The 21,789-nt window shown below is 57.8% G+C and overlaps 2 protein-coding genes across 2 annotated transcripts in view; both read left to right on the top strand.

The window, feature by feature from the left end:
• The window catches only part of LOC145339662 (protein capicua homolog), a gene marked incomplete at its 5' end in the record, with an annotated part of 74,318 nt that extends 56,737 nt beyond the window's left edge, over window positions 1–17,581 (top strand). Inside the window, 4 exons of the mRNA XM_080184176.1 lie at window positions 1,602–1,807; window positions 12,228–12,379; window positions 12,624–12,756; window positions 17,466–17,581. Of these exons, the coding sequence (XP_080040302.1) occupies window positions 1,602–1,807; window positions 12,228–12,379; window positions 12,624–12,756; window positions 17,466–17,487 (513 nt within the window). The remainder of the gene's footprint in view (window positions 1–1,601; window positions 1,808–12,227; window positions 12,380–12,623; window positions 12,757–17,465) is intronic.
• On the top strand, window positions 17,488–20,522 carry LOC145339660 (protein capicua homolog). Its single transcript, XM_080184174.1, has 2 exons — window positions 17,488–17,606; window positions 19,910–20,522. The coding sequence occupies exons 1-2, from the start codon at window positions 17,570–17,572 to the stop codon at window positions 20,191–20,193; spliced, it is 321 nt and encodes a 106-aa protein (XP_080040300.1). The 5' UTR covers window positions 17,488–17,569; the 3' UTR covers window positions 20,194–20,522.
• The last annotated feature ends 1,267 nt before the right edge of the window (window positions 20,523–21,789 follow it).

Here is a 21,789-nt window from a genome sequence, read left to right as displayed (position 1 = left end):
CGCCTGCTGCAGTTTTTCGCCACGTAAGTAATAGTCCTTCCTACCATTCTTCCTACCAAAGTGGACCACCTCACACTTGCCAACATTAAATTCCATTTGCCATTTCCTGGCCCATTCGCCCAGCCTATCTAGATCCTTCTGCAGACTCTCCACACCCTCCGCACAATTTGCCTTTCCCCCAATCTTGGTGTCGTCAGCAAATTTCGACACCCTGCACTCGGTTCCCTCCTCCAGATCATCTATATAAATGGTAAATAGCTGAGGCCCCAGCACCGACCCCTGGGGCACCCCACTAGTCACCAACCGCCAATCCGAATAGCACCCATTGACCCCCACTCTCTGCCTCCTATTTGACAACCAATCCTCTATCCACGCTAACACCCTACCCCCAACTCCATGTCCCCTGACCTTCTGCAATAACCTGTTGTGAGGTACCTTGTCAAACGCCTTCTGAAAATCCAGAAAGACCACATCCACCGGCTCTCCTCTATCCACTGCCCTAGACACATCCTCATAGAACTCCAGTAAATTTGTCAGACATGACTTCCCTTTAATGAAACCATGTTGCGTCCGCCCTATCAAGCAATTCCCTTCAAGATGCCTCGCAATTTCCTCCTTAATGACGGATTCTAACATTTTACCTACCACAGACGTTAAACTAACCGGCCTATAATTCCCCGCCTTTTGCCTGGCACCCTTCTTAAACAACGGCGTAACATTAGCCGTTTTCCAATCTTCCGGCACTTCCCCGGAATCCAGCGACGTCTGGAAAATAACCACCAAGGCATCCACTATAACCTCCGCCATTTCTTTCAGAACCCTCGGATGCATTCCATCCGGTCCTGGGGACTTGTCCACAATCAGCCCCTCCAGTCTGTCGAGCACCACCTCTAGTAACAGTAATGTCATTAAGACCCTCCATTCCTACCACCTTTCCATCGCTAACACCCGGCAAATTATTCACGTCCTCCTCCGTGAAGACAGAAACAAAAAAGTTATTCAAGACCTTAGCCATATCCCCATCCCCTACCACTAGCTCCCCTTTCTCATCCTCTAAAGGACCAACGTTCACCCTAGCCAGCCTCTTCCTTTTTATATATTTATAAAAACTCTTGCTATCCTTTTTTATATTAAGTGCTAGCCCAGCCTCATAGCTTCTCCTACCCTCCTTTATCAACTTCTTTGTCAATCTTTGTTGACATTTAAACCTTTCCCAATCCTCTTCTCGCCCACTGCTCTTAGCTACTCTAAATTCCTCCGCTTTTAATTTAACACTTTCCTTCACCTCCTTCGTTATCCACGGCTTATTACCTCTCTTCCTACTGTCCTTTTTAACCATCGGAATAAATTTCTGCTGAGCACCAAGAAAGATCTCCTTAAAGATCCTCCACTGCTCCTCAGCAGACCTACCTTCCAACGCACTCCCCCAGTCCACGTAGGGAGAGAGAGGACGGGCAGAGAGCGCAGAGAGAGAGGGGAGTGGGCAAAGAGGATAGATAGACACAGGGCGGAGACCATAGAAAGAGAGACACCGGGCGGAGCATGTGCTCTGGATTGCGGAGTTATGGGTTCGATATGAACTGACTTGTTGTGTCGTGCAGGGGAAATACGCTGCCGGCACTGAGTGGCGTGGCCCTCTTCCAGAATCTCGACCTGAAGCACCATCAACCTCTCAGCCTCCAACGACCGCGTGTGACACTGCCAAACCCACAGGCAGTTCCTCGGACAGCACGGACAAGAAGGAGCCACCCAAGAAGATGAAAGTCAGGCCCCCACCGCTGAAGAAGACCTTTGACTCTGTTGACAAGTGAGTGTCAGAATTCGACAAGGAGCATCGCGGCTCGCAGCGAGGGCGGGCGGGTCACAGAGTCAGACCGGATACATTTATTATTTAAATGGTAAAAAATTGCAGCGTGCTGCTGTGCAGAGGGACCTGGGTTTCCGAGTGCCGGAATCTCAAGGAGTTGGTTTGCAGGGGCAGCAGGTAATTAAGAAGGCAAATGGAATTCTGTCCTTCATTGTGAGAGGGATGGAGTTTAAAAACAGTTGTATAAGGTGCTGGTGAGGCCACACCTGGAGTATTGTGCACAGTTTTAGTCTCCTTACTTGAGAAAGGATATACTGGCATTGGAGGGAGTGCAGAGGAGATTCACTTGGTTGATTACGGAGTTAAGAGGGTTAGCTTATGAGGAGAGACTGAGTAGACTGGGGCGAAAATCATTGGAATTTCAAAGAATGAGGGGATATCTTTCAGAAACATATAAGATTATGAAGGGAATAAATAGAAGCAGGGAAGTTGTTTCCACTGGTGGGTGAAACTAGAACTAGGGGGCATAGCCTCAAAATAAGGGAGAGCAGATTTAGGACTGAGTTCAGGAGGAACTTCTTCACGCAAAGGGTTGTGAATCTGTGGAATTCCCTGCCCAGTGAAGCAGCTGAGGCTACCTCATTAAATGCTTTTAAGACAAGGATAGATAAATTTTTGAACAGTAAAGGAATTAAGGATTATAGTGAGTGGGCGGGTAAGTGGAGCTGAATCCACGAAAAGATCAGTCTTGGTTTTATTGAATGACAGAGCAGGCTCAAGAGGCCAGATGGCCTACTCCTGCTCCTAGTTCTTATGTTCCTATGTCACAGAGTTGGGGCAGGCCGCAGAGGGTGGGGTGGACCGGTGTCACAGCATGAGGGCGACTCACAGAGAGCAGTCACAGGGGTGAGGATGAATCAAAGGTTAACGAGGGGTCGAGGGTTAACATTGATTGGATCGTATGGGTTGGAAGATTACACTGACTGATGGTAACTGCATGGGGAATCACAGAGACAGAGACCCGCATCCCATCACCGTGTGGGGGAATCATAGAGACAGGGACCCGCGTCCCATCACCATGTGGGGGAATCACAGAGACAGAGACCCGCGTCCCATCACCGTGTGGGAGAATCACAGAGACAGGGACCCGCGTCCCATCACCGTGTGGGAGAATCACAGTGACAGAGACCCGCATCCCATCACCGTGTGGGGGAATCACAGAGACAGAGACCCGCATCCCATCACCGTGTGGGGGAATCACAGAGACAGAGACCCGCGTCCCATCACCGTGTGGGGGAATCACAGTGACAGAGACCCGCATCCCATCACCGTGTGGGGGAATCACAGTGACAGAGACCCGCATCCCATCACCGTGTGGGGGAATCACAGAGACAGGGACCCGCGTCCCATCACCGTGTGGGGGAATCACAGTGACAGAGACCCGCATCCCATCACCGTGTGGGAGAATCACAGAGACAGGGACCCGCGTCCCATCACCGTGTGGGGGAATCACAGAGACAGGGACCCGCGTCCCATCACCGTGTGGGAGAATCACAGAGACCCGCGTCCCATCACCGTGTGGGGGAATCACAGAGACCCGCGTCCCATCACCGTGTGGGGGAATCACAGAGACAGGGACCCGCGTCCCATCACCGTGTGGGGGAATCACAGAGACAGGGACCCGCGTCCCATCACCGTGTGGGGGAATCACAGAGACAGGGACCCGCGTCCCATCACCGTGTGGGGGAGTCACAGAGACCCGCGTCCCATCACCGTGTGGGAGAATCACAGAGACAGAGACCCGCGTCCCATCACCGTGTGGGAGAATCACAGAGACAGAGACCCGCGTCCCATCACCGTGTGGGGGAATCACAGAGACAGGGACCCGCGTCCCATCACCGTGTGGGAGAATCACAGAGACCCACGTCCCATCACCGTGTGGGGGAATCACAGAGACAGAGACCCGCGTCCCATCACCGTGTGGGGGAATCACAGAGACAGGGACCCGCGTCCCATCACCGTGTGGGAGAATCACAGAGACAGAGACCCGCGTCCCATCACCGTGTGGGAGAATCACAGAGACCCGCGTCCCATCACCGTGTGGGAGAATCACAGAGACAGAGACCCGCGCCCCATCACCGTGTGGGGGAATCACAGAGACCCGCGTCCCATCACCGTGTGGGGGAATCACAGAGACAGGGACCCGCGTCCCATCACCGTGTGGGAGAATCACAGAGACAGGGACCCGCGTCCCATCACCGTGTGGGAGAATCACAGAGACAGAGACCCGCGTCCCATCACCGTGTGGGGGAATCACAGAGACAGGGACCCACGTCCCATCACCGTGTGGGGGAATCATAGAGACAGAGACCCGCGTATCATCACCGTGTGGGGGAATCACAGAGACAGAGACCCGCGTCCCATCACCGTGTGGGGGAATCACAGAGACAGAGACCCGCGTCCCATCACCGTGTGGGAGAATCACAGAGACCCGCGTCCCATCACCGTGTGGGGGAATCACAGAGACAGAGACCCGCGTCCCATCACCGTGTGGGAGAATCACAGAGACAGAGACCCGCGTCCCATCACCGTGTGGGAGAATCACAGAGACAGAGACCCGCGTCCCATCACCGTGTGGGAGAATCACAGAGACAGAGACCCGCGTCCCATCACCGTGTGGGAGAATCACAGAGACAGGGACCCACGTCCCATCACCGTGTGGGAGAATCACAGAGACAGAGACCCGCGTCCCATCACCGTGTGGGAGAATCACAGAGACAGACACCCGCGTCCCATCACCGTGTGGGAGAATCACAGAGACAGGGACCCACGTCCCATCACCGTGTGGGAGAATCACAGAGACAGAGACCCGCGTCCCATCACCGTGTGGGGGAATCACAGAGACAGAGACCCGCGTCCCATCACCGTGTGGGGGAATCACAGAGACCCGCGTCCCATCACCGTGTGGGAGAATCACAGAGACAGGGACCCACGTCCCATCACCGTGTGGGAGAATCACAGAGACAGAGACCCGCGTCCCATCACCGTGTGGGGGAATCACAGAGACAGAGACCCGCATCCCATCACCGTGTGGGGGAATCATAGAGACAGAGACCCACGTCCCATCACCGTGTGGGAGAATCACAGAGACAGAGACCCCTGCCCCATCACCGTGTGGGGGAATCACAGAGACAGGGACCCGCGTCCCATCGCCGTGTGGGGGAATCACAGAGACAGAGACCCGCGTCCCATCACCGTGTGGGGGAATCACAGAGACAGAGACCCGCGTCCCATCACCGTGTGGGGGAATCATAGAGACAGAGACCCACGTCCCATCACCGTGTGGGAGAATCACAGAGACAGAGACCCCTGCCCCATCACCGTGTGGGGGAATCACAGAGACAGGGACCCGCGTCCCATCACCGTGTGGGGGAATCACAGAGACAGAGACCCGCGTCCCATCGCCGTGTGGGGGAATCATAGAGACAGAGACCCGCGTCCCATCACCGTGTGGGAGAATCACAGAGACAGAGACCCGCGTCCCATCGCCGTGTGGGGGAATCACAGAGACAGAGACCCGCGTCTCATCACCGTGTGGGGGAATCACAGAGACAGAGACCCGCGTCCCATCACCGTGTGGGGGAATCACAGAGACAGAGACCCGCGTCCCATCACCGTGTGGGAGAATCACAGAGACAGGGACCAGCGTCCCATCACCGTGTGGGGGAATCACAGAGACAGAGACCCGCGTCCCATCACCGTGTGGGGGAATCACAGAGACAGAGACCCGCGTCCCATCACCGTGTGGGAGAATCACAGAGACCCGCGTCCCATCACCGTGTGGGGGAATCACAGAGACAGAGACCCGCGTCCCATCACCGTGTGGGAGAATCACAGAGACAGGGACCCACGTCCCATCACCGTGTGGGAGAATCACAGAGACAGAGACCCGCGTCCCATCACCGTGTGGGGGAATCACAGAGACAGAGACCCACGTCCCATCACCGTGTGGGGGAATCATAGAGACAGAGACCCGCGTCTCATCACCGTGTGGGGGAATCACAGAGACCCGCGTCCCATCACCGTGTGGGAGAATCACAGAGACAGAGACCCGCGTCCCATCACCGTGTGGGGGAATCACAGAGACAGGGACCCACGTCCCATCACCGTGTGGGGGAATCATAGAGACAGAGACCCGCGTCCCATCACCGTGTGGGAGAATCACAGAGACCCGCGTCCCATCACCGTGTGGGAGAATCACAGAGACAGAGACCCGCGTCCCATCACCGTGTGGGGGAATCACAGAGACAGGGACCCACGTCCCATCACCGTGTGGGGGAATCACAGAGACAGGGACCCGCGTCCCATCACCGTGTGGGGGAATCACAGAGACAGAGACCCGCGTCCCATCACCGTGTGGGAGAATCACAGAGACCCGCGTCCCATCACCGTGTGGGGGAATCACAGAGACAGAGACCCGCGTCCCATCACCGTGTGGGAGAATCACAGAGACCCGCGTCCCATCACCGTGTGGGGGAATCACAGAGACAGAGACCCGCGTCCCATCACCGTGTGGGAGAATCACAGAGACAGAGACCCGCGTCCCATCACCGTGTGGGGGAATCACAGAGACAGGGACCCACGTCCCATCACCGTGTGGGGGAATCATAGAGACAGAGACCCGCGTCCCATCACCGTGTGGGAGAATCACAGAGACAGGGACCCACGTCCCATCACCGTGTGGGAGAATCACAGAGACCCGCGTCCCATCACCGTGTGGGGGAATCACAGAGACAGACACCCGCGTCCCATCACCGTGTGGGAGAATCACAGAGACAGGGACCCACGTCCCATCACCGTGTGGGAGAATCACAGAGACAGAGACCCGCGTCCCATCACCGTGTGGGAGAATCACAGAGACAGAGACCCGCGTCCCATCACCGTGTGGGGGAATCACAGAGACAGAGACCCGCGTCCCATCACCGTGTGGGAGAATCACAGAGACAGAGACCCGCGTCCCATCACCGTGTGGGAGAATCACAGAGACAGAGACCCGCGTCCCATCACCGTGTGGGGGAATCACAGAGACAGAGACCCGCGTCCCATCACCGTGTGGGAGAATCACAGAGACAGAGACCCGCGTCCCATCACCGTGTGGGGGAATCACAGAGACAGAGACCCGCGTCCCATCACCGTGTGGGGGAATCACAGAGACAGAGACCCGCGTCCCATCACCGTGTGGGAGAATCACAGAGACAGGGACCCACGTCCCATCACCGTGTGGGAGAATCACAGAGACAGAGACCCGCGTCCCATCACCGTGTGGGGGAATCACAGAGACAGAGACCCGCGTCCCATCACCGTGTGGGGGAATCACAGAGACAGAGACCCGCGTCCCATCACCGTGTGGGGGAATCATAGAGACAGAGACCCACGTCCCATCACCGTGTGGGAGAATCACAGAGACAGAGACCCCTGCCCCATCACCGTGTGGGGGAATCACAGAGACAGGGACCCGCGTCCCATCACCGTGTGGGGGAATCACAGAGACAGAGACCCGCGTCCCATCACCGTGTGGGGGAATCACAGAGACAGAGACCCGCGTCCCATCACCGTGTGGGGGAATCACAGAGACAGAGACCCGCGTCCCATCACCGTGTGGGGGAATCACAGAGACAGAGACCCGCGTCCCATCGCCGTGTGGGGGAATCACAGAGACAGAGACCCGCGTCCCATCGCCGTGTGGGAGAATCACAGAGACAGAGACCCGCGTCCCATCACCGTGTGGGGGAATCACAGAGACAGAGACCCGCGTCCCATCACCGTGTGGGGGAATCACAGAGACAGAGACCCGCGTCCCATCGCCGTGTGGGGGAATCACAGAGACAGAGACCCGCGTCCCATCACCGTGTGGGAGAATCACAGAGACAGAGACCCGCGTCCCATCGCCGTGTGGGGGAATCACAGAGACAGAGCCCCGCGTCCCATCACCGTGTGGGAGAATCACAGAGACAGAGACCCGCGTCCCATCACCGTGTGGGAGAATCACAGAGACAGAGACCCGCGTCCCATCGCCGTGTGGGGGAATCATAGAGACAGAGACCCGCGTCTCATCACCGTGTGGGGGAATCACAGAGACAGAGACCCGCGTCCCATCGCCGTGTGGGGGAATCACAGAGACCCGCGTCCCATCACCGTGTGGGGGAATCACAGAGACCCGCGTCCCATCACCGTGTGGGGGAATCACAGAGACCCGCGTCCCATCACCGTGTGGGGGAATCACAGAGACCCACGTCCCATCACCGTGTGGGGGAATCACAGAGACAGAGACCCGCGTCCCATCACCGTGTGGGAGAATCACAGAGACCCGCGTCCCATCACCGTGTGGGAGAATCACAGAGACAGGGACCCGCGTCCCATCACCGTGTGGGAGAATCACAGAGACCCGCGTCCCATCACCATGTGGGGGAATCACAGAGACAGAGACCCGCGTCCCATCACCGTGTGGGGGAATCACAGAGACAGAGACCCGCGTCCCATCACCGTGTGGGGGAATCACAGAGACAGAGACCCGCGTCCCATCACCGTGTGGGAGAATCACAGAGACAGACACCCGCGTCCCATCACCGTGTGGGAGAATCACAGAGACAGGGACCCACGTCCCATCACCGTGTGGGAGAATCACAGAGACAGGGACCCGCGTCCCATCACCGTGTGGGGGAATCACAGAGACAGAGACCCGCGTCCCATCACCGTGTGGGAGAATCACAGAGACCCGCGTCCCATCACCGTGTGGGGGAATCACAGAGACAGAGACCCGCGTCCCATCACCGTGTGGGAGAATCACAGAGACAGGGACCCGCGTCCCATCACCGTGTGGGGGAATCACAGAGACAGGGACCCGCGTCCCATCACCGTGTGGGAGAATCACAGAGACAGAGACCCGCGTCCCATCACCGTGTGGGGGAATCACAGAGACAGAGACCCGCGTCCCATCACCGTGTGGGAGAATCACAGAGACAGGGACCCTCGTCCCATCACCGTGTGGGAGAATCACAGAGACAGAGACCCGCGTCCCATCACCGTGTGGGGGAATCACAGAGACAGGGACCCGCGTCCCATCACCGTGTGGGGGAATCACAGAGACAGAGACCCGCGTCCCATCACCGTGTGGGGGAATCACAGAGGCAGGGACCCGCGTCCCATCACCGTGTGGGGGAATCAGAGAGACAGAGACCCGCGTCCCATCACCGTGTGGGGGAATCACAGAGACAGAGACCCGCGTCCCATCACCGTGTGGGGGAATCACAGAGACAGGGACCCGCGTCCCATCACCGTGTGGGGGAATCACAGAGACAGAGACCCACGTCCCATCACCGTGTGGGAGAATCACAGAGACAGAGACCCCTGCCCCATCACCGTGTGGGGGAATCACAGAGACAGGGACCCGCGTCCCATCGCCGTGTGGGGGAATCACAGAGACCCACGTCCCATCACCGTGTGGGGGAATCACAGAGACCCACGTCCCATCACCGTGTGGGGGAATCACAGAGACAGGGACCCGCGTCCCATCACCGTGTGGGGGAATCACAGAGACCCACGTCCCATCACCGTGTGGGAGAATCACAGAGACAGGGACCCGCGTCCCATCACCGTGTGGGAGAATCACAGAGACAGAGACCCGCGTCCCATCGCCGTGTGGGGGAATCACAGAGACAGAGACCCGCGTCCCATCACCGTGTGGGGGAATCACAGAGACAGAGACCCGCGTCCCATCACCGTGTGGGAGAATCACAGAGACAGAGACCCGCGTCCCATCACCGTGTGGGGGAATCACAGAGACAGAGACCCGCGTCCCATCACCGTGTGGGAGAATCACAGAGACAGAGACCCGCGTCCCATCACCGTGTGGGGGAATCACAGAGACAGGGACCCGCGTCCCATCACCGTGTGGGGGAATCACAGAGACAGAGACCCGCGTCCCATCACCGTGTGGGGGAATCACAGAGACACGGACCCGCGTCCCATCACCGTGTGGGGGAATCACAGAGACCCACGTCCCATCACCGTGTGGGAGAATCACAGAGACAGGGACCCGCGTCCCATCACCGTGTGGGGGAATCACAGAGACAGGGACCCGCGTCCCATCACCGTGTGGGGGAATCACAGAGACAGAGACCCGCGTCCCATCACCGTGTGGGAGAATCACAGAGACAGAGACCCGCGTCCCATCACCGTGTGGGGGAATCACAGAGACCCACGTCCCATCACCGTGTGGGGGAATCACAGAGACCCGCGTCTCATCACCGTGTGGGGGAATCACAGAGACAGAGACCCGCGTCCCATCACCGTGTGGGGGAATCACAGAGACAGGGACCCGCGTCTCATCACCGTGTGGGGGAATCACAGAGACCCGCGTCCCATCACCGTGTGGGAGAATCACAGAGACAGAGACCCGCGTCCCATCACCGTGTGGGGGAATCACAGAGACAGAGACCCGCGTCCCATCACCGTGTGGGGGAATCACAGAGACAGAGACCCGCGTCCCATCACCGTGTGGGGGAATCACAGAGACAGAGACCCGCGTCCCATCACCGTGTGGGGGAATCACAGAGACAGAGACCCGCGTCCCATCACCGTGTGGGGGAATCACAGAGACAGAGACCCACGTCCCATCACCGTGTGGGGGAATAACAGACTCGTTCTGACATTGTTGGAAGCTCCCTGTGTCTTTTTCAGTGAAGCCTCTCGGTCACACGTTTTGGTGGATTCTGTTCCGTATCTGGGACGGTTACTGGCTTCACTGCCAACCAGATACATTTAGCTTCATCTTGCTGAAACATCCTTCTCGTCGCTGTCTCTCTCTCTCGCTCTCTCTGTCTGTCTCGCTCTCTCTCTCTGTCTGTCTCGCTCTCTCTCTCTGTCTGTCTCGCTCTCTCTCTCTCTCTCTGTCTGTCTCGCTCTCTCTCTCTCTCTCTGTCTCGCTCTCTCTGTCTCGCTCTCTCTGTCTCGCTCTCTCTGTCTCGCTCTCTCTGTCTCGCTCTCTCTGTCTCGCTCTCTCTGTCTCGCTCTCTCTCCCTGTCTGTCTCGCTCTCTCTCCCTGTCTGTCTCGCTCTCTCTCCCTGTCTGTCTCGCTCTCTCTCCCTGTCTGTCTCGCTCTCTCTCCCTGTCTGTCTCGCTCTCTCTCCCTGTCTGTCTCGCTCTCTCTCTCTCTCTGTCTGTCTCGCTCTCTGTCTGTCTCGCTCTCTCTCTCTCCCTGTCTGTCTCGCTCTCTCTCCCTGTCTGTCTCGCTCTCTCTCTCTCTGTCTGTCTCGCTATCTCTCTCTCTCTGTCTGTCTCGCTCTCTCCGTCTCGCTCTCTCTCCCTGTCTGTCTCGCTCTCTCTCCCTGTCTGTCTCGCTCTCTCTCCCTGTCTGTCTCGCCCTCTCTCCCTGTCTGTCTCGCCCTCTCTCCCTGTCTGTCTCGCCCTCTCTCCCTGTCTGTCTCGCCCTCTCTCCCTGTCTGTCTCGCCCTCTCTCCCTGTCTGTCTCGCCCTCTCTCCCTGTCTGTCTCGCCCTCTCTCCCTGTCTGTCTCGCCCTCTCTCCCTGTCTGTCTCGCCCTCTCTCCCTGTCTGTCTCGCCCTCTCTCCCTGTCTGTCTCGCTCTCTCTCCCTGTCTGTCTCGCTCTCTCTCCCTGTCTGTCTCGCTCTCTCTCCCTGTCTGTCTCGCTCTCTCTCCCTGTCTGTCTCGCTCTCTCTCCCTGTCTGTCTCGCTCTCTCTCCCTGTCTGTCTCGCTCTCTCTCCCTGTCTGTCTCGCTCTCTCTCCCTGTCTGTCTCGCTCTCTCTCCCTGTCTGTCTCGCTCTCTCTCCCTGTCTGTCTCGCTCTCTCTCCCTGTCTGTCTCGCTCGCTCTCCCTGTCTGTCTCGCTCTCTCTCCCTGTCTGTCTCGCTCTCTCTCCCTGTCTGTCTCGCTCTCTCTCCCTGTCTGTCTCGCTCTCTCTCCCTGTCTGTCTCGCTCTCTCTCCCTGTCTGTCTCGCTCTCTCTCCCTGTCTGTCTCGCTCTCTCTCCCTGTCTGTCTCGCTCTCTCTCCCTGTCTGTCTCGCTCTCTCTCCCTGTCTGTCTCGCTCTCTCTCCCTGTCTGTCTCGCTCTCTCTCCCTGTCTGTCTCGCTCTCTCTCCCTGTCTGTCTCGCTCTCTCTCCCTGTCTGTGTCTCGCGCTCTCTCCCTGTCTGTCTCGCTCTCTCTCCCTGTCTGTCTCGCTCGCTCTCCCTGTCTGTGTCTCGCTCGCTCTCCCCGTCTGTCTCGCTCGCTCTCCCCGTCTGTCTCGCTCGCTCTCCCCGTCTGTCTCGCTCGCTCTCCCCGTCTGTCTCGCTCGCTCTCCCCGTCTGTCTTGCTCGCTCTCCGCCTCGCTGGCTCTCTTTCACTCTCTGTCTCTCCCCTCAGGGTCCTATCGGAGGTTGATTTTGAGGAGCGCTTTGCAGAGCTGCCAGAGTTCCGGCCAGAGGAGGTTTTGCCATCGCCCACGTTACAGGCGCTCACCACCTCACCCAGAGCCATCCTCAGCAGCTACAGGAAGAAGCGGAAAAATTCAACGGGTGAGACACACCCTCCTTCCCTTCCATGTCCCTGCCCACTGTGCGCCTGCCCCACGCCCCTGCCACCCTGCCCTGCGCCCGCACGCCCGCGCCCGACCCGGCCCCGCGCCCCCGACCCTGCCCGGCGCCCCCAGCCCTGCCCCGCGCCCAAGCCTCTGATCCCCTTTACTGAGCCCCACCTCTCGCACTGTGCCTGGTCCTTGTGTGATCTCCTCTCACTGGCGCTGCTGTGTTTTGTCTGTAGATCTGGACTCCTCCACCGAGGACCCAATCTCCCCGAAGAGGAAGATTCGCCGTCGCTCGAGCTGCAGTTCTGAACCCAACACCCCAAAAGAGTGCCAACCGCGAGGGAGACATCTTCACCTTCGACAAGCCTGGTACGCAGGGCCCAGGGTGAGGGGCAGGGGCCAGGGAATGGGACTTACATTGGGACAGATGTCTGATGGAACTTCACACAGTCCAGCGAAACTACACGCTGAGACCAGTAATGTTTACAGAGCATTGTGGAGGAGAATAGAGAGAGGCACAGGGGTTAAGGAGAGAATTCCAGGCGGCTGAATGGCATGGCCGCCAGTCATGGTGTGATCGTAGAATCCCTATAGCGTAGAAGGAGGCCATTCAATCCTTTGAATCTGCACCAACCACAATCCCACCCAGGCCCTATCCCCATAACCCTATGCATTCTAGCTCGTCCCCTGACACTAAGGGACAATTTAGCGTGGCCAATCCACCTAAAATCGGAAATGCTCAAGAGGATAGAATAGGGTGACATGGTGGCACAGTGATTAGCACTGCTGCCTCACCCAGGTTTGATTCTGACCTTGAGTGACTTGACTTTATGGATTTTACACGTTCTCCCCATGTCTGTAACGGCACAATTGGCCTCATTCCACACTGGGAGGATTGTATGGAATTTGAGAAGTGCAGAATTTCATTGGGTTGTGCGGGCCAGAGGAGATAACAGAGATAAGGAGGGTTGTACGTACTGGATGGGGTTACAGAGATAAGGAGGGTTGTAGGGGCTGGAGGAGGTTACAGAGATAGGGAAGGTTGTAGGGGCTGGAGGAGGTTACAGAGATAGGGATGGCTATAGGGACTGGAGGAGGTTACAGAGATAGGGAGAGTTGTAGGGACTGGAGGAGGTTACAGATACTGAGAATTGTAGGGATTGGAGGAGGTTACAGAGATAGGGAGGGTTGCAGGGGCTGGAGGAAGTGTCAGAGATGGCTAGCGGTATACAGGCTATTCACTGTGATCAGTTTTGCTGCCATGTCTCATCTTATACTCTTACCCCTGGTGAACTACAGACACACACACTCTCTCTCTCTCTCTCTCTCTCTGTCTCTGTCTCTCACTCTCACTCACACACTCTCACACACGCGCACTCGCTCTCTCACACACACACACAAGCGCGCTCTCTCTCTCTAGCGCGCTCTCTCTCTCTAGCGCGCTCTCTCTCTCTAGCGCGCTCTCTCTCTCTAGCGCGCTCTCTCTCTCTAGCGCGCCCTCTCTCTCTAGCGGCTCTCTCTCTCTTGCGCGCTCTCTCTCTCTTGCGCGCTCTCTCTCTCTTGCGCGCTCTCTCTCTCTCTAGCGCGCTCTCTCTCTCTTGCGCGCTCTCTCTCTCTTGCGCGCTCTCTCTCTCTTGCGCGCTCTCTCTCTCTTGCGCGCTCTCTCTCTCTTGCGCGCTCTCTCTCTCGCGCGCTCTCTCTCTCTCGCGCGCGCTCTCTCTCTCTCTCGCGCGCGCTCTCTCTCTCTCGCGCGCGCTCTCTCTCTCTCGCGCGCGCTCTCTCTCTCTCGCGCGCGCTCTCTCTCTCTCGCGCGCGCTCTCTCTCTCTCGCGCGCGCTCTCTCTCTCTCGCGCGCGCTCTCTCTCTCTCGCGCGCGCTCTCTCTCTCGCGCGCGCTCTCTCTCTCCGCGCGCGCTCTCTCTCTCCGCGCGCGCTCTCTCTCTCTCTCGCGCGCGCTCTCTCTCTCTCGCGCGCGACTCTCTCTCTCTCGCGCGCGCTCTTTCTCTCGCGCGCGCTCTCTCTCTCTCGCGCGCGCTCTCTCTCTCGCGCGCTCTCTCTCTCTCTCTCGCGCGCGCTCTCTCTCTCTCTCGCGCGCGCTCTCTCTCTCTCTCGCGCGCGCTCTCTCTCTCTCGCGCGCGCTCTCTCTCTCTCGCGCGCGCTCTCTCTCTCTCGCGCGCGCTCTCTCTCTCTCGCGCGCGCTCTCTCTCTCTCGCGCGCGCGCTCTCTCTCTCTTGCGCGCTCTCTCTCTCTAGCGCGCTCTCTCTCTCTAGCGCGCTCTCTCTCTCTAGCGCGCTCTCTCTCTCTAGCACGCTCTCTCTCTCTAGCGCGCTCTCTCTCTCTAGCGCGCTCTCTCTCTCTAGCGCGCTCTCTCTCTCTAGCGCGCTCTCTCTCTCTAGCGCGCTCTCTCTCTCTAGCGCGCTCTCTCTCTCTCTTGCGCGCGCTCTCTCTCTCTTGCGCGCTCTCTCTCTCTAGCGCGCTCTCTCTCTCTAGCGCGCTCTCTCTCTCTAGCGCGCTCTCTCTCTCGCGCGCGCTCTCTCTCTCTCTCGCGCGCGCTCTCTCTCTCTCTCTCGCGCGCGCGCTCTCTCTCTCTCGCGCGCGCTCTCTCTCTCTCGCGCGCGCGCTCTCTCTCTCGCGCGCGCGCTCTCTCTCTCGCGCGCGCGCTCTCTCTCTCGCGCGCGCGCTCTCTCTCTCTCTCGCGCGCTCTCTCTCTCTCTCTCGCGCGCTCTCTCTCTCTCGCGCGCGCTCTCTCTCTCTCGCGCGCGCGCTCTCTCTCTCTCGCGCGCGCGCTCTCTCTCTCTCGCGCACGCGCTCTCTCTCTCTCGCGCGCGCTCTCTCTCTCTTGCGCGCTCTCTCTCTAGCGCGCTCTCTCTCTCTAGCGCGCTCTCTCTCTCTAGCGCGCTCTCTCTCTCTAGCGCGCTCTCTCTCTCTAGCGCGCTCTCTCTCTCTAGCGCGCTCTCTCTCTCTAGCGCGCTCTCTCTCTCTAGCGCGCTCTCTCTCTCTCTTGCGCGCGCTCTCTCTCTAGCGCGCTCTCTCTCTCTAGCGCGCTCTCTCTCTCTAGCGCGCTCTCTCTCTCTCTCTCGCGCGCGCTCTCTCTCTCTCGCGCGCGCTCTCTCTCTCTCGCGCGCGCTCTCTCTCTCTCGCGCGCGCTCTCTCTCTCTCGCGCGCGCGCTCTCTCTCTCTCTCGCGCGCGCTCTCTCTCTCTCGAGCGCGCTCTCTCTCTCGCGCGCTCTCTCTCTCTCTCTCTAGCGCGCTCTCTCTCTCTAGCGCGCGCTCTCTCTCTAGCGCGCTCTCTCTCTCTCTCTCGCGCGCGCTCTCTCTCTCTCGCGCGCGCTCTCTCTCTCGCGCGCGCTCTCTCTCTCTCGCGCGCGCTCTCTCTCTCGCGCGCGCGCGCGCTCTCTCTCTCTCGCGCGCGCGCTCTTTCTCTCTCTCGCGCGCGCGCTCTTTCTCTCTCTCGCGCGCGCGCTCTTTCTCTCTCTCGCGCGCGCGCTCTTTCTCTCTCTCGCGCGCGCGCTCTTTCTCTCTCTCGCGCGCGCGCTCTTTCTCTCTCTCGCGCGCGCGCTCTTTCTCTCTCTCGCGCGCGCGCTCTTTCTCTCTCGCGCGCGCGCGCTCTTTCTCTCTCGCGCGCTCTCTCTCTCTCTCTCTCGCGCGCGCTCTCTCTCTCGTGCTGTCTCTCTCACTCGCTCTGTCTCACATGCTCTCATATGGACTCTCTCACTCTCACATTCTTATTCTCTCACTCACGCTCTGTCTCACACGCACCCACGCTCTCTGTCTCTCACACACCCACGCTCTCATGTACACACCCACGCTCTCTGTCATGTACACACCCACGCTCTCTGTCATGTACACACCCACGCTCTCTGTCATGTACACACCCACGCTCTCTGTCATGTACACACCCACGCTCTCTGTCATGTACACACCCACGCTCTCTGTCATGTACACACCCACGCTCTCTGTCATGTACACACCCACGCTCTCTGTCATGTACACACCCACGCTCTCTGTCATGTACACACCCACGCGCTCTGTCATGTACACACCCACGCGCTCTCTCATGTACACACCCACGCGCTCTCTCATGTACACACCCACGCGCTCTCTCATGTACACACCCACGCGCTCTCTCATGTACACACCCACGCGCTCGCTCATGTACACACCCACGCGCTCGCTCATGTACACACCCACGCGCTCGCTCATGTACACACCCACGCGCTCGCTCATGTACACACCCACGCGCTCGCTCATGTACACACCCACGCGCTCGCTCATGTACACACCCACGCGCGCTCTCATGTACACACCCACGCGCGCTCTCATGTACACACCCACGCGCGCAAGACGTTGTGTACAGTTTTGGTCACCCTATTATAGAAAGGATATTATTAAACTAGAAAGAGTGCGGAGAAGATTTACGAGAATGCGACTGGAACTTGATGGTTTGAGTAGTAAGGAGATGCTGGATAGACTGGGACTTTTTTTCTCTGGAGCGTAGAAGGCTTAAGTCGATAAAATAATGAAGGACATAGTCAATATCTTTTCCAAAGGTACAGGAGTCTAAAATTAGAGGACATAGGTTTAAGGTAAAAGGGTCCAGAGGAGCAGTTTTTTCACACAGAGGATGGTGAGTGTCGAAAACAAGCTATCAGAGGTAGTAGTAGAAGCAGGTAAAATTTTGTCCTTTAAAAAGTGTTCAGACAATTACGTTGGTACGATGGTTATAGAGGGGTATGGACCAAGTGCGGGCAATAAGGACTAGCTTAGTTGTTAAAAGGTGGCAAAGACAAGTTGGGTTGAAAGGCCTGTATCCTTGCTGAAAACTTCTATGCATCCCCTCCTTCTCCCTGCCCCCCCTCCTTCCCCCTGCCCCTGCCCCCCCTCCCTCCCTCCCCTCTCTCCCCTCTCTCCCTCCCCTCTCTCCCTCTTTCTCAGATGCCTCCCTGTTCCATCCCTGGTGAGGTAGTTGATGGGGTTGGGCAGTGTGTGAGGGAGCAGTGAGTGGAAGGGATTGGGTTGCTGAAGGTTGTGCCTTGCTGTGGGCTGACCTATGACCTCTGATTTGCCACCCTGTGTGCAGCTGCCCAGGGATCAGATGCTGATGACGTTCTGGCTGACCTGGAGTTTGAGAAGGTGCCGTACTCCTCTCTGCGCCGGACACTCGACCAAAGGCGGGCACTGGTCATGCAACTGTTCCATGAACATGGATTCTTCCCTTCAGGTAAGGAGAGGACTGTCAACCCTCATATTCCCCATTCCTCCTCCTCCGCTCTCCCCCTCTGCTCCTCCGCTCTCCCCCCCCTCCTCCTCCGCTCTCCCCCCCTGCTCCTCCGCTCTCCCCCCCCCCCCGCTCCTCCGCTCTCTCCCCCCCCGCTCCTCCGCTCTCTCCCCCCCTGCTCCTCCGCTCTCTCCCCCCCCCGCTCCTCCGCTCTCCCCCCCTGCTCCTCCGCTCTCCTCCTCTGCTCTCCCCGTCATCCCTCCCCACCCCCAAATCCCACCATTCCATCTCCACTCACTCTCAGTTCTGTGAGGGGACTATTTTCATCTGCTTCTTTCCCTGTCTCTGTGTGTTTGTGAAGAGTGACTCTCTCCCTCCCTTGCATCAGGAAAAGGGACAGCTTTCCCTTTTTTCTCTGTGTCGGGTAAGTGGAGACTTGCTCACTCTCAGGAAAAGAAGATAACTGCCTCCATTGCATCTCTTTCCCAACCTCCACCCCACCTGTTGCCACCCCCTCCACCTCCCCAGTTCCTTCCCTACCACCCTCCCATGAAGAATATGGAGAGACAGGGTAAAATAAAGGAGATGCTGGAGCAGAGGGGCCTAGTTATATATGTACACGTCATTGAAGATGGCAGGGGAAGTGGAGAGAGCAGTTACTGAAGCAGATATTACTTTAGGTTTTATTAACAGTGGCATTGAGTGCAAGATTAAAGCTTCTTGGTGAATTTGTAAAAAGCATTAGTTAATTCTCCAGTTCTGGGTGCCATACCTGGGGGAAGGATGTGAAGGCATTGAAGAGAGTACAGAGGAGATTCACAAAGGATGGTTCTAGGGATAAGGAGGATGAGGATAGGTTGGAGAGGTTGGGAGTGTTCTCCATGGGGTAAAGAATGCTGAGAGGAGGTTTGACAGAGATATTTAAGATCCTGAGAGGTGTGGACAGGATAAATAGAGAAACTGCTCCCACTCAACAGAGCATCAAGAATTAGAGGGCTGAGATTGAAAATAATTGGCAAAAGGAGCAAAAGTGAGAAGAAAATGTATTTCACCCAGAGGGAGTATGGAGTCTGGAATGACTTCCTGAGAGGGTGATGGGGGCAGCTTCGATCGAAATATTCAGAAGGGACATGATTGCTACTTGCAAAGGGAGAATGTACCAGGTTACGGGGTTAAGTCTGGGAGAGAAGGATGGGGTTAAATGCTCTGTCAGAGAGCTAGTGCAGAATTGATCATCAGTGCCGAGATTCTGTAAAGCCCAAGTGTTGAGAGCTGCTTGCTAACTGCTCTGTCTCTTTCTTTCTCTGTCTCCGTCTCCCTCGTCTCTGTCTCCCTCTCTCTCTCCCCTTGTCTGTCTGTCTCTCTCTCTCCCCTTGTCTGTCTCTCTCTCTCTCTCCCTCTCCCCTTGTCTGCCTCTCTCCCTCTCCCCTTGTCTGCCTCTCTCCCTCTCCCCTTGTCTGCCTCTCTCCCTCTCCCCTTGTCTGTCTCTCTCCCTCTCCCCTTGTCTGTCTCTCTCCCTCTCCCCTTGTCTGTCTCTCTCCCTCTCCCCTTGTCTGTCTCTCTCCCTGTCCCCTTGTCTGTCTCTCTCCCTCTCCCCTTGTCTGTCTCTCTCCCTCTCCCCTTGTCTGTCTCTCTCCCTCTCCCCTTGTCTGTCTCTCTCCCTCTCCCCTTTTCTGTCACTCTCCCTCTCCCCTTGTCTGTCTCTCTCCCTCTCCCCTTTTCTGTCTCTCTGTCTCCCCCCTTGTCTGTCTCTTTCTCTCCCCCCTTGTCTGTCTCTCTCTCTCCCCCCTTGTCTGTCTCTCTCTCTCCCCCCTTGTCTGTCTCTCTCTCTCCCCCCTTGTCTCTCTCTCTCCCCCCTTGTCTCTCTCTCTCCCCTTGTCTCTCTCTCTCTCTCCCCTTGTCTCCCACCCCCACTCTGTCTCCCATCTCCTCCCATTTCCCCCCCATCTCCCCCACCTCCCCCTCTCTTCCCCCTCTCTTCCCCCCTTCCCCCTCTCTTCCCCCCCTTCCCCCTCTCTTCCCCCCCCTTCCCCCTCTCTTCCCCCCCTTCCCCCTCTCTTCCCCCCCTTCCCCCTCTCTTCCCCCCCTTCCCCCTCTCTTCCCCCCCTTCCCCCTCTCTTCCCCCCCTTCCCCCTCTCTTCCCCCCCTTCCCCCTCTCTTCCCCCCCTTCCCCCCCTCTTCCCCCCCTTCCCCCTCTCTTCCCCCTCTCCCCCCGCCTCTCCTTCCCCCCTCTCCCCCCCACCCGCCTCTCCCTCCCCCCCCGCCCGCCTCTCCCTTACTCACTCTCACTCTCTCTCCACTCCCAGCTCAAGCCACTGCAGCTTTCCAGGCCCGTTATTCGGACATCTTTCCCACCAAGGTGTGCCTGCAGCTGAAGATCCGCGAGGTGCGGCAGAAGATTATGCAGACGGCCACTCCGAACGAGCAGACCCAGTCCTCCCCCTTCCCACAGTCCCCGTCCAGCCAGCCAGCCCAGGACTCTCTGGCCAGGGGCGAGGAGGAGGCCGAGGTGGGAGAGGAACAGGAGAGGACAGAGAGGACAGAGCCGTCACCGAGCGAGAGCGGTGAGGCCAGCGGCAACACCAGGTGATGGCGGCACAGCGGTGGATGGAGTCTGCGCGACAAAGTGATTTTTATTTTATATATAGATTATATATAAATATATAAATGTTTAAAAGTGCGAGGATCTGCCGTCGGGAGGGGGGGGTGCCTGGCGAGTGTTGGGAAAGTAGTGGGGGGGCAGTTGCAGTGACGGGTGACACCTCGAAGCAGGCCCCTTTGGGATCGCTCGATAACCAACCTCGTGCCCAAGGACGCCACCGGCAGCCAGTGCCAGGATAATGCTCTGAGCCGGGCCCCAGAGAGACAGGACAATGTGCAGGATGAGCTTTGAATGAGTCCTCCACTCCCCCACCACCACCCCCCCCCCCCCCCCCCACTTCCTTCTCCCATCCCCACTCCTCCTCCTCCTCCTCCCACCCCCGATAGCCCACGGAGCACTGGGCTGGGCCCATTCCAGGCGTGACTGATGGAAGCCCTGCCACTGCGGTGCACCAGGGTGCAGGAGGCTTTCGTGAGGGCCTGCACACCCGCGCACACACAGCACAACACAGGACAAAAAAAACTCTGCAATACAAGAAATACTATCCCCCCCACCTCCCCCCCCAACTCAGTGTGTGCGGGGAACATAGATTGCTTCTGTCTGTTTCAATCCCAGTCTCTCTCAGCTGGACATTTTTATCAGATCTAATTGTATTAGGAGCTCTGTACAGATTTCCCCACTGTTACTGAATCCAGCCTCCCCATCCCTCATTCTCTATCCCTCTCTTTGCCCTTCCTACATCCCTCTCTGCTTTCCTCCCTCCCTCCATTAGGCTCCTTTCTCCTTCTCTTTCGCTCCTTTGTACCCTCCTGTTACCCTCCCCATGCTCTCTGCCCACTCCCTCTGTCACTCTCTCTTTTCCGTGCCCCACACTTCCTCTCTCTGCTCTCCACTCTCGCTCTATACCCCTCATCAGTTTCCTCCTTGCTCCTTTCATTTCCCGTCCCTGGTTTCACGTTCCATCTGCGCGCTCGTTCTCTCCCTCTCTGTCTACCCCCCCCCCGCCATACCCGACTCTCTCCCTTGGCTCTCTCCCTCTGCTCACTCCCCCCTCCCTGCCCTCCTTCCCCTTCCTCCAGCTATCTCTCGTGCTAAAGCATTCTGTACAGAATATGTAAAGTTGCTTTGTATTATAGATTGAAGCTGCCCCTAAGGGGTACTATCTCCTAACTGTGCAAAATGTGTTTTTAATACAACCCTTAACACCCTGTCTTAACTCACTGTGTAAAGGGCAAGTGTCCACACTCCCCCACGCACCCATCAGCACCCACACTACAGCAGTCTCTTTGAGGAACCTCTCCTCTTTCTCTCTGCGTCTATTTGTCTCATTTGCTTTCTCTCTCATCCCTCTCTCTTCATCTCTTCTCTCTCTCTGTCTCTCTCTCTCTGTCTCTCTCTCTCTGTCTCTCTCTCTCTGTCTCTCTCTCTCTGTCTCTCTCTCTCTGTCTCTCTCTCTGTCTCTCTCTCTCTGTCTCTCTCTCTCTGTCTCTCTCTCTCTGTCTCTGTCTCTCTCTCTCTGTCTCTCTCTCTCTCCGCCCCCCCCCACCCCGTTTCTTACTCTCTCTCCATTTCTCTTTGTCTCTT

This window comes from Carcharhinus amblyrhynchos, unplaced genomic scaffold, assembly GCF_965287045.1.
Source record: "Carcharhinus amblyrhynchos unplaced genomic scaffold, sCarAmb.v2.hapA scaffold_594, whole genome shotgun sequence".
Taxonomy (NCBI): Eukaryota; Metazoa; Chordata; class Chondrichthyes; order Carcharhiniformes; family Carcharhinidae; genus Carcharhinus; species Carcharhinus amblyrhynchos.
Note: the sequence above shows the minus strand (reverse complement) of the source record. Positions and strands in the feature narration are given on the sequence as shown.

Bases quoted from the DNA above. Each gene is read 5' to 3' on its own strand.
- LOC145339660 (XM_080184174.1), top strand. From the start codon at position 17,570: ATGCAACTGTTCCATGAACATGGATTCTTCCCTTCAG. The intron at 17,607-19,909 runs GTAAGGAGAGGA...CTCCACTCCCAG, and splicing joins ACATGGATTCTTCCCTTCAG to CTCAAGCCACTGCAGCTTTC.